Genomic DNA, 12,007 nt, shown 5'->3' on the forward strand with positions numbered 1-12,007 from the left:
TCCTTGCTGCCTATGGGAGACTGTGGACTGGAGTGGTAGGGCAGCAGGGACACCTTATGCTTTGCAGTGAGAAAGGATCGCACCTCCCACAGGGACATCACGGGCCCTCGAAGGGTCTGAAGACACTCACCCGCCTGGCAGGACCTGGCTGCCCCCACCCCAATCACCACGCATCATTGCACCACGGCAAGGAGGAGCCCTGTCCCCCCCCCCTCCATGGGGAAGGTGTCTGGGTCTCAAGGCCAGAGTCCCGTTTAAACCTCAGCTCTCCCTTCTCTCCAGGGCCAGAAAGGAACCAGAAAACCCCACACAAGCTTTTTGACCTTTTATTCTTCCAGCAAGTATTCACCGAGCATTGACTCTGTCAGGGGCAGTGAGAAGCCCTGTGAATGAGGGAGGGTGGCCTGCCTCCCCCGGGGGGCTCCCATGCTGCAGGCAGGGTGGGGGGGGACACATGACTGGCACCCGAGGGAGAGGGCAAGACAGGAAGGGGACGGCTCCCCGAGGGTCATTGGCAGCAGGAGCTCAGTGTGTTCAGAGCCTGCTGGGGCAAGGCTTTGACTCCTGGTCTGGGAGTCATACCCCATCCACCCCACGTCCTGGCTATGTGTGTCTGTGGGTAAGTCACTCCCATGCCCTGGGCCATCTGCTTCTCAGTCAGTAGATGACAGTAAGAAGTGCATTGAGGTTGAGGCAGCTCAGGTGAGCTGAGCTCAGGTGAGCTGAGCTGAGTGCATCCTGCTCCCACAGGGCTCAGTGGGCAGGTCCTGGGCAGCCCTGAGCCTCTGCTGTGTGCCAACTGGATGCAGCCTGCAACCTGCACCCAGCAAGCATCTGAACTACTGTGGACACAGAACACAGGAGCTTTGCCAGCCTGAGACCAAGTGACAGTGAGCAGGTGCACTGCGCCCCTGCCACCTTCCAGACTACAGCCCTCATTGCAAACCCCAGCCTGTGCAGGCTGTCAGAGCAAGCACCCCTCGCTTCCCTCTCCTCTGCCCCAGGGAGCTCGGCAGGGAATGAGACTCATCCGCTGACCTTTTCCCACACTGGCCTTTCCTCCAGCAATAAATCTCACGCTGCGAGTCGTGTTCCATCCCTCGTGTCTTGCCACGGTGTTTTGGCTGAGGTAGGATCCAATCCTTGACGATGTGACTGAGCCCTCTGTCCCTGCACCTGCTGGTCTGACACTGAGCCAGGATGGACAACTGGCCCTTCCTGTGCTCACCAGCTCCCTTCCCCCACTGCCACGATTCTAAACATCTGAGTGCTGTGTATGTGTCTCCTGGGATTCGGGGGCACAACCCCATTCCAAGGCAAATTTTCCCGATTTTCTGAAGGCAGGGGGGTGGGGAGGAGTCAAGTCGAATGCCTTTGCTCCTTCCAATAGAATGGCAGTGTCGGGAAGCGTGGCCTGGCAGTTTCCCAGAGAGCATTTTGCCAAATGTGATTTTCAGTTAGAGAGTACACATCTGGGAGATCACCGTGTGGAACCATCTGGGACACAGACTCCAGCCACCTCGCTGTGTAGGCTCCATCGGCGTCGGCCCCGGCAGGACTGCAAAGTACCGCACGATGTGAGTTCAAGGCTTTCGTTGGGAAAGAGCTCTTCAGTCCCCTATTGTGTTGTGGCCACCTGGCCCCTGGAAGAGAATAGGTTAGAGTGGGGCAGGGGCCCTCCTGGCCTTACATCCCTCTGTCTCCCACCCCAGTCAGCCTCACACATCCCATGCAGGTAGGTGTCCTGTCACCCTATGTATATGAGAGTCTGGACCAATTCCTTCCCATCCATCTCAGGCCTGAGTGCCTCCTTGGGGCACAAAGAGCAGCCAAGTGTTTGCCATGTCACACTGTCCGTGGCCTTGGGTTGCCTGAGCAGTGGGTTCAAGGATGCCTCCATATGCAAATGCCTCGTCCTCACCTGCGTGAGTCCGATCACCCCCTCCCCCTCAACCACAGTCCTCACATCAGGGCCAAGGTGGGGATTTGCATACCAAGCTCTCCTGGATGTGACCATACGAACATACCTCCCAGTAAGCACGGCCCCCACTACAGGTGGGGCTCTGCCATGGCCGGCCGGGGGCCGCCGGCTTCTGGCTGGTTGCCGAGGAGGTCCTCGTGGGCCAGGAGGCTGCAGCAACATCTGGGGACACTTGCAGAGGGTCCCCTGTCCCACTGGCCATCCAAAGTGAGGCCCAGGATTTCTGGGGAGTGGCTCCAGGAGTTCTGCTGTACAACGGTGGCCAACGGGGGCTCAGAGTCCAGCTGATCCCTCTGTACTGCCTGCTCCACAGCTCCTGCACTGGGTGGCAGGGGCTGGTCCTCCACAGATGCACAGGCCCGGGCACTCAGCCCCACTGGCTCCACCGTGAGCTGGCTCAGGTCCACGATGAAGTCTGCACATCTCTGGTCTCGTAGGCTGGCTGGGGAGAGCAAGTCACAGGAAGCAGCCTTGCTGGGAGAGCTCTTCAGCTGGTCCTGCTGCATATTCTCAGGGCACTTGGCATGGGGCTGTCTGAAAAGCCCACTGCCCATGGCCTCCCTTAGAGGCTGCGCAACCAGGGACTGGCTATCTGGGTCAATTTGCAAGGCTGCCACCCGGGCCACACAGCCTGTCAACACGGGCTCTGCATCCAGAGTGCTCCCCTCCTGATCTGGCCTGCGTGGGTCTTGGAAACAGCCCAGGTTCCCTGGTGGTCGGGGCTCCTTCTGCAAGCTAGGCCAGGCAGGGGGTGCCGGGGTCTTGCTTTTATTAGAAGCGTCTGTTGTTGCTGCTGTGGCCACAGACCCCACAGAGGAGAACCGGCCATCGGAGTGGTCCTGTCTCCCTTCCTCTAAAAAGGGGTCCCCCACGGCCCCTGCTAGGCTGGTGCTGTCTCCAGCAGGCAGGCCCTTGGTGCCCGAATGCACCCAGAGTGCCTGCCTGCTGGGTGCTGAGCACACTGTGGCTCTGCGTGTCTCAGAGGCCCGGTCCACCCTGCCTTCCTGCTTTTGTACAAGTCCCCCAGGAGCTTTCTGGGGTCCCAGTGGGGGTGCAGACTCCCCAGGAGCAGGGGCAGGGGCAGCGGTGTGTGGCGTGCGGGGCTCGGGGCCGCGGCGGAGCCAGTTGACAATGCCCATGGTGATGGCGAGCTCTGTGTCACAGAGCTTCAGCAGGCACTCTTTGCCCTTCCAGGAACTCTGCAGGAAGCCCTGACTCAGCAGGTCCGGGCCCGGTGCTGGAGCCAGGTTCTCCTCAGCCCCAACGTGGAAGCTACACATGGACAGTGGCGTCCCCAGGGCTGGCCCGGACAGACTCTCAGACACACATAGGTCATCGTCCAGGCTTGGACCGACAGGGCTCTCGCTGGGGTCGTAGAAGAGCTCATAGAGGGCATCCCCGCTGTAGCTGTCCCGGGGGAAGGTGGCTGCAGGTGTGCCTGGGCTCGGGGCCTCCTTCTTGTCCTCCTCGAGGCCTGGGGAGAAGGAGTCATAGTAGCCCTCATCACTCGTGGACACGGATTCCGGCTGCTCGCTCTTGGGCGTCCCTGTGTCTATGGAGCTGGCTTTGGAGCCACTGGGAGGGTCCCTGCAGGGGCACAGGGGAAGCTCAGCCAGCTCAGCTGTGTCTAACTTGGGCTGATCAGTATCTGTGCCCTGCGGTCCTGCCAGCCAGGGGCCCAGCAGGGCACGATGCTGCTGCCTCACGGAGCGATTCACGCTGTCCCAGAACCTGGTAAAATCTGACACCTCGTTCTGCGCAGGTGACGCCAACTTCTCCACCCCACCCTGGAAGGGGCCTCCAGGAGTCTTGCTCTCTGGGGCTTGTGACGCCCGGGCTGGGCTCTCCAGGCTGTCATTCAGCTCCAGGGATGGCACAGAGCTTTCATCTGCAAAGATCTCCCCGCAGCCTGTGAGTGAGTCGAAGCTCTTGAGTGAAGCCACGTCCTCACACAGCGCCCTGCAGAGGTCAAAAGATGAGTCCAGGAGGAGGTCGCCATCCGACAGGTCGTGGCATAGGCCATCCAGCCCCGGGTCCTCGCCCAGGGGCAGCAAAGTGGTGCCTCGCCGCCCTGCAGCACGCGACAGGCCCCCAGGAGAGGACAGGCTCTTGCCCTTGGCCACCAGTGCCGCCACGTTCTCCGTCTTGTTCCTGCGGATGTGGAACAGGTTCCAAAAGCATTTCTTGGGCCGCTTCAAGGAAATCCTCTTCCTCGGGATGCTCTTGGCCACAGCTGGCACAAAAGGCACCTGGGGCACAAAGTGGCGGTAGTCAATCATGCGCTGGCCTCCGGGAGGTCCAGGGAAGCTGGCGCTGCCCACCAGCTGCCCAGAGGTGCCGGCTGCCCTGCCAGCCCCAGGTACACTCTCATGGGTCTTGCTCTTCCGAACCAGTTTGAAGGTGGCCCCAGAGGCCACAGGTCCCGCTTCTGAGTCCGACTGTACCTCCTTGTTGGGGCATCCATCGGACCCGTGGACAGTGGGCCGGGTGTGGGAGCCCTTCTCACTGGAGCCTGCATCCTCCCTTGCTGGAGCAGTGGCTGCTGGCTCTGGGGCTCTCTCGTGGGAAATCTGCAGGCTGGATTTGATGAAGGTCTTCCCTCTCTTCAGCTCCATTGCTGCCCGTGGTCCCTGTCGCTGTGGAGGAAAGCAGGAGGCACTTAGTGTACGATATTGGGTGGCCCATGGGCTCTGGAAGACCTCTGCCCACCCTTGCTTGCACAACTGGTATGGCTGCAGGAGCCTGGGTCCCAGCAGAGGTGAGGGAGAGAGGGATGGGACAGCCCTACCCATGGTCCTCACTTCCACCTTCATAGGCAATAGATACCCAGAGAAGTTAAGCCTGAAGACACCCCATAGGAACCCAAATGAGAGCTCATTGGGGCTGCTGAGTTTTTGAAGCACCCAAGCACCTCTGAGCTCATCTGAAGCTCCCTTTCCCAGTGTCCTACCCATAGCACCTCAGTTCATCCACAAAGACTCAAATCTGTCTACTCCTGGGCCAAAGGCAGCCAGGGAACACCCTCACTGTCCTCCAGGGCTATGTATCTGCTGGGGAAAGCAAGACTCAACCTACACAGAGGCCATCAGACAAGACACGGCTGAGCTTGAAGATGGAGCGGGGAGAGAGAACCTCAGAGTAGAAGCAGCCTGGGGCAAGGGGCAGGCCAACGGGGACACACAGAGCACCCTGGGCTGATGGACAGGCAGCTGTCACCTTCCATGCACACTTCACCAGCAGATATTGGTGCCAGCCAGGGACAGTCTCTGAGATCACTGGGAAAGGCACTGGTATGTGCCCTTGGCGTGGGAGTCGGGAAGCTGGAAGAGTGCTAGTGCGAGATTGTTCTAGCACAGCTAGGATGTCTAGCCTGATCTTGGGGTCATGGATGTCTTCCGATGGTGGGCAGAAGCAGGGGCACAATGAAATTGATGGTTGGGGGATGGCTCTGTAGCATAGTGGATAAAGCTGCCTACTGTAGTGCTGGCATCCCATATGGGTGCCGGTTTGAGTCCCAGCTGCTCCACTTCCAATCCAGCTCTCTACTATGGCCTGGGAAAGCAGTGGAAGATGGCCCAAGTCCTTGGGCCCCTGCATCCACATGGGAGACCCAGAAGAAGCTCCTGGCTTCTGGCTTCGGATCAGTGCAAATACGACCATTACAGCCATCTGGGGAGTGAACCAGCAGATGGAAGACATATCTCTCTCTCTCTCTCTCTCTCTCTCTCTCTCTCTCCCCCTCTCCCTCTCCCTCTCCCTCTCCCTCTCCCTCTCCCTTTCCTTCTCCCTCTCCCTCTCTCTTTCTCCTCCCTCCCTCCCTCTCTCTCTCTCTCTCTCTCTCTGCCTCTCCTTCTCTCTGTAACTCTGATTTTCAAAAAAATAAATAAATCTTTTTTAAAAATTACAATGAAGTTGATGACCTAACATGAACTAGCCTGCACCTGATGTGCGAGTGGAGGACTGAAAGAGTGAGGACAGAGAGAACTAATAAGAGGCAAACAGGCTGAGGGCAGGGAGCAAGGTGTATGGAAGCTACAAAGGGTGAAATCAGAGACTCTTCCAAAGGCATTCAGCTGCCAGATAAGAAAGAAAAGCAGCAGGGAGTTTTAAATGCTGAGGCCAAGAGAATGGGACAATGCAAGGTGGCAAGGGAGAGGGGAGGCCAGCAAAGTGAGGTGCAAGGGACTTGTCCCAAAAGTTACTTTGGGAGAGAGGAACTCTTGTCTAGTTTCAAGCCTGCTGTCTCTGAGGTACGTTTGGAGATCCCCAAGACCTCAGCAAGAGAAGGCAAAGCCAGATGGCCCAATCTGAGGACCTCCCCGAGATCCTGCTCGCTGACTCCACATGGCCCCGGACCCGCCCTCTCCTTTTGCTTGAAACACACTCTGTTCCAGTGCCACTGCTCCCCTCCACCCAACTTTTCTTCGTGGTGAGTGGCTTAGTGTCAGTCCTTCATCAGTCTGGCCAGGGAGAAACAGTGTCTGGTTTCCGCATGGGACTGCTCCGTAGGCAGCCCTGCAGTCATTCCCCCCAGCTCCCAGCCTGTGAGCAGGACTGCCACAAGTGTGAAAGCAAGCGGCTCTGTCAGCCTGCTGCCTTTCATACTCACTCCCCTGGGAACCCTCCAGATGGCTGTGTGACAGCTACGAGCTGACAGTCCCTGAAATGCTTCTGCACAAGGACTTGGGTAGACAGAGGGGCTGCTTCACAGTCCAGTTGGCTAAGTTGGCATTGTAGGGGCTCCTGGGATCCAAGCTGACCAGCCGCCACCTGCTGCCACCCATGGGCAGCACTTCCTCCCTTCCAATGGGCACCTCAGGCCTTTGGCAGGAAGATAAGCAAAGGAGCAGGCATTTTGCCAGCTGCAGCTCAGCTCTTGGTAGCAGCACCCTGGATGGGAAATGGTGCCCCAAACTGCCATGCTGGCTCTTCTGCCTCCTGCCAGATGGCCTGTGCCCAGACCTTCCCACCTTGCACCTGCAGACTCCATTTCCCCTTGGCACATTCCTTTGCAGTCTAGGTGAGGTCTCCCCCAGTTCTTCTGAGCTTTTGCTGCACACAGCATAGTGTTTATTACACAAGCTCTGGCGTTAGACAACCCAGACTTGAGTCTCTGTTACACCCACCTACCAGAGCAAAGAGCTTGGTCCCTAACCTTGGAAGGGATGGGCTTTTGCAACCATTATTTGATAAAAGACAAGCTCAGAATCAGAAAAGTTAGTTCATTGGCCCAGGTGACATGGGGGGCAAAGGACAGGGCTGGGAATGGAGCCAAGCCTGCATGATTCTGAACTTGACATTTTATGAACCAACTGCTCACATTCTCTCTGATGGGAAATCTAGAAGTAGAATAACAAGCATATTTTTCCAAAGCATTTTGAAATGCACAATAAAAGTGAAGATTACAAGCGACAAAAGCACCAAACCCAAACTTAGAAAAGTCATAATTGGTGGCAATAAAATTTTGAGGGCAGGAAGTTTTGGAGACATTCACTATGAGATACCTACTTCACTTATCCTTTTCAATGTTTGGGGAAATTCTATTTTTTTAACCATGCTCTTGGAAATTACTTGAAACAGGCCACAAGGATGATCTCACTATCTGCAGAATTTTGCAGCTGCAAGAATTGCGATGGTTTATTTGATAAGCTATAGATCTCTACAAATAAGACTACCAGCTTCTCTGTTCTCAGAGCAATCAACTGATTTCAAATCATGAACAGATGGAAATTTCACTCCACTCTGAACTTGGAAAATGATCCTTCAAAATGGCTGTCACTGCTCGAGATGACTGGACCAGTGTCACTGATTCACTGCCAAGCCTGCTTCTGAGTTTGTCACTCTGCTCACAGATAGCATAACAGGCACTATGGTACCATGCAATGAAGCCAAAGCATCGATACTGGAACAGCCACATGAGCTCTAGTCTGTTCAGTCCAGTGCATTTCTACGTTAAGATATTTGATCAGAGTCTGTCCTTTTGGAAATGTGTGGTTGTAAGTGATGTGGGTGGGAGCCACCCCCACCCCCTGCCACTGCCTGGCTGGAAGCAGACTGAGCAGTCACCTCCCACGACAGTTCTCAGAGGCACAGTGGGATCTGTATGGACAGCCAGATGCTGGCACTGTCACTGCCCGAGGGCTGAAGCCAAATGCATCCAAGTTCTCAGTTGCAAAAACGCACACTCTAGCCCTGTGGCTAGAGACTCCATCAGTGAAATCCCAGCTGGGAAGAGGACAGATTCTCTCCACCTTGCACCACATCGATCCCCCCAAAGCACCAAGCAGACCCGCCCTCTTGACTGCACACTCAGCAACCACTGGTTCTGTCACTGGGTCCTGTGAGAATTCTCTAAGGTCCAAGGCTCCAATCATAAATCAGCTGTGAGCTGTGATTTACAAAAATGATATATTTTATGTGAGATATCTTAGCCATATGTTTACATCTAAGTTTCCTAAAGAGGATGATAATGGGTCTGGAATTTTTTAAAGATTTATTTATTTATTTGAAAGGTAGAAAAACAGAGAGAGAATCTTTCATCTGCTGGTTCACTCCCCCACAAGACCTCAAGGGCTGAAGCCAGGAGCCAGTAACTCCATCCTGGTCTCCCACATGGGTGGCAGGGGCACAAGTACTTGGACCATCTTCTGCTGCTCTCCCAGGTGCATTACCAGAGAGCTGGATAGAAAGCCGAGCAGATGGGACTCAAACAGGCACTCTGAAATGGGATGACAGCATCGCAAGCAGAGGCTTAACCTGTTGCACCACGACTCTGGATGCTGGAATTTTGAATTCTACAAGTGCAGTGTGTATGTGTTATTTTTTAAGACACCAAGGCCCAGTGCTGACTCCCCAAGATACACCTGCAGATCACAGGAGAACAGGGACTACACAGTCTACATATCTCATCAACTCTGTGTGAAGGATGTAATATTTATCCAAAACCTGAAAGACAGCAGAAAATGGCCAGGAAAAAGACATGGGTGGTATATTTCAGACAGGAAGTGAGCCCTTCCAAAAGGCCTCAAGGAGCAAGAGAAGGAGAATATGAGAGTGCTCTTTAAAAGTTGCGGACATGGAATGAAAAGATAAGCAAAGATAAGCTTATTTCACTCCCCCAAAACACTTGCCATCCATGCATGGTGTTTTCATAATGCACATTTTCCATGAATTTTTTGAAGACCCTGTCTCTGGATGGATTTTGAAATCTTTTTGCATTGAAAAGTAAATTTATTTTGTAATTTCATTTTCCACAAGCTTTTTGAAATGCCCTAGTATGGAGAGATATGAAAAACAGCCCAAGCTGCTTGGCAGACTGACTGGGCAGGGAGACCTGGCCTACATTCTATGAGCCATGGGGAGTCATCCATCAAGGGCGTGACATGGCCTGAGTTTGAATGTTCACAGGTGACGCCAGCTCCAGGCCAAAATGGAAAGTAAAGAACAAACACAAGGAGGCGATGCAGAAGCAGAAGCAGAAGCAGAATCCAGCAGGGAGAAGGTGGGAGCAGAGATGCTAGTGTCTGTCCACGCACCTCTCGCCTCCACGCATACACCAGGATGTGGACTTACTGCAAATTGAGCAAATGAAGTCAGCTACAGGCTACTTGTCTGCAAGCTGGGTAACTGGCTCAGCCTTCTAGGACTTCCTCTTCCCGTGGAGAAGGTAACTTGATCCCTTTCTTTCCCTTTTTAACAAAAGTGACCTGGTGTCAGATTCCAGGGGGCAAAATAAAACCCCTGCAGGAAGACAGCAGCAGGAGGAGCGTTCTCGGAGAACTAAAAGGCTAATAGTTTCAGTATTTGCTATGCCTTTCCCTGTCCCACCCCCAATACCCAGGAGGATCACAACAGTGAAATACAAAGGTAGGCATGGTGCTAAGAAAGTGCAGGTGTGGGAGGGAGCTCCGCCCAAGGACTTCCTGCAGACTGGGGCGGGGTGCAGACCGTTGGGCAGTGGTGCACCTCCGTAGGAGCCTTGCCTTGTCATCGGGTGGATGGAGTGAGGCCATTGTAGGAAGGGAATGCTCCCGCGTTCAGGGGTGGGGGTGGAGTATAAAGCAGAAATAGAATCTAGGATGAGAGCATCAGCGAGCCACCCAACCCCCACATTGGAAGACAAAGGGCCTTTGGGGAGCGAAGGTCCCAGCCCACCTCCTCTGAGGAAGCCCCTGGGCCTTCCTGCGGGGAACAGGAAGATGGGCCTTCCCCAACCCCCGAAGGGTTTCTCCCCTTCCTTAGCTCATACCCCAAGGGTCACCACTCCCAAGCCCCACACTCACCAGCACCATCTCCGATGGGCACCAAGGAGTGGAGAGGGTGCCGACCCCGGGTCCCGCGTGGGGCCGCCCATCGGGCGACAGAACGCACCAATATTCCCAATCCTCCCCTCCCGCCACCACCAGAGTCCACATCCGCGCGGCCGGGACCCATGCAGCCTCTCGGGGCCCCGGCGACTTACCACTTGGCTGCCAGGAGTGCGACAGGGCGCGGCCGGGACCGGGCCCCGCGCGCCGCGTCCGAGCCCTAGCCGCGCGCTCAGCACCACGGTCAGCTCCGGGCGCCGCGCGCCGGGCAGGGCGGAGGGAGGCGGCGTGTCCGCGCCCACCCGCAGCCGCTCTAGGGGCTTTGCGGCGGCGCGGGGGGCGGGTAGGCGAGGGTTAAAGCCGCCGAGGGTGACGGCAGGGGCGGGGCCGGGCCGGCAGCCTGCGGGACGTGGCGACTGGCGCAGGGCTGGGCGAGGTGCGGCGCGCTGGACTCGGGAGTGGGCTGCGTCGCGAGGGCGGGAGAGAGGGAGGGCGGCCGCCGCCCGGCCCTCGCTCCCTCTCGCTTTGTGTGGGTTTCTCGGTGTCTCTGCCTCTCTGCGGAGCTGAAGGTTTGCATCCCTCGCTCTCCGGTCCGCTCTGCGGCCCCACTGAGCGCCCAACTCCTGGAAGCGAGCAGGTGTGGGTACGCCGCCCCCACCCCACCCCCCGCAGCCAGCCGCAGACCCCAACCCCTGGTCCTGCCCAGGATTCGGAGCAGGTGTTGGAAGAAGGTGCAGGCCAGGGAGGCAGAAGCCAGGCGGCTTCTTCCAGAACCTTCTTTATGTGCCTTTCTTGGACTTGATTATGTCAGTAACAGGTTTGAAAAAGGCACTTCCCCTCCAGAGAGCTTCTGCGTGGGGTCTGCTGGCGCTGGGCCCTACTGTGGTCCTGTGGGGGAGGAGCAGAAACGCTGTGGGGACACAGCCCCTGCCACAGAGCCGGGACAGGGCTCCACACGCTGAATGCGGTGCCCAGGACTGGGGTGGCAAGCAAGGACAAGGTGTGGATTAAGTGGCTGGAGCAGGGAGCGGGGTGCCGGGGGTTCAGCAGGCGTGAGGGCTGGGGCATGGGGCTGTGAGGGGCAGATTGCGTCAGGGACTCCTGGCCGAGCGGAGCACCATCTGGGAGGGGTGAGAGGAAGGACACAGAAGTGGCCCATTTGGCTCTGCAGTGGCCTGGGAAAGCAGTAGAGGATGGCCCAAGTTCTTGGGCCCCTGCATCTGCATGGGAGACCGGAAGGAAGCTCCTGGCTGCTAGATTCGGATCGACCCAACTCCGGCCATTGCGGCTGTTTGGGAAGTGAACCAATGGATGGAAGATCTTTCTCTGTCTCTTCCTCTTTCTGTCTGTAACTCTGCCTCTCAAATAAATAAATAAAATCTTTTTAAAAAATAATGCATGCTAGTCTCTCATTAAGTTCTCTCTTCTTTTGGATTGAAGAACCTTTAAATATTTCTTATGGAATAAGATAGTAATGAGGATAATTATGGAATCTGCTTCTTCCAATGAGAGAGAATTGCTTTTTTGCAGTGGTCAGATTGCTATTTATCTAAGCCTTCTATTTGTCCTTTCAGAAAATGTGAAAACATTCTTACTTTGGAGTAACAAGAAAATCCAAGGACACTTTGAAAACTTAAGGGAAAATGGAATTTAAAGATAAGCTTATTTGGTACAAACTTTTTTTGAAAACCATGCACAGTTTTTTTCACAATACTAATTT

General features: G+C 55.7%; 1 protein-coding gene across 2 annotated transcripts; it reads right to left on the reverse strand.

Annotated features, from left to right (window-relative positions):
* Nucleotides 1-312: 312 nt before the first annotated feature.
* Nucleotides 313-11,083, reverse strand: AMER3 (APC membrane recruitment protein 3). 2 transcript variants are annotated; one of them, XM_051848769.2, is made up of 3 exons: nucleotides 10,443-11,050; nucleotides 2,028-4,617; nucleotides 313-1,643 (listed from the first exon to the last, which is right to left on the reverse strand). In XM_051848769.2, exon 2 carries the CDS (start codon nucleotides 4,594-4,596, stop codon nucleotides 2,050-2,052), a length of 2,547 nt encoding a protein of 848 aa, XP_051704729.2. In that variant the 5' UTR covers nucleotides 4,597-4,617; nucleotides 10,443-11,050; the 3' UTR covers nucleotides 313-1,643; nucleotides 2,028-2,049. The 2 variants fall into 2 exon arrangements, with proteins under 2 accessions (XP_051704729.2, XP_002712350.2); XM_002712304.5 differs by having other exon boundaries at nucleotides 313-4,617; nucleotides 10,443-11,083.
* Between the last annotated feature and the right edge of the window lie 924 nt (nucleotides 11,084-12,007).

This window comes from Oryctolagus cuniculus, chromosome 3 (genome assembly GCF_964237555.1).
Source record: "Oryctolagus cuniculus chromosome 3, mOryCun1.1, whole genome shotgun sequence".
Lineage (NCBI taxonomy): Eukaryota > Metazoa > Chordata > Mammalia > Lagomorpha > Leporidae > Oryctolagus > Oryctolagus cuniculus.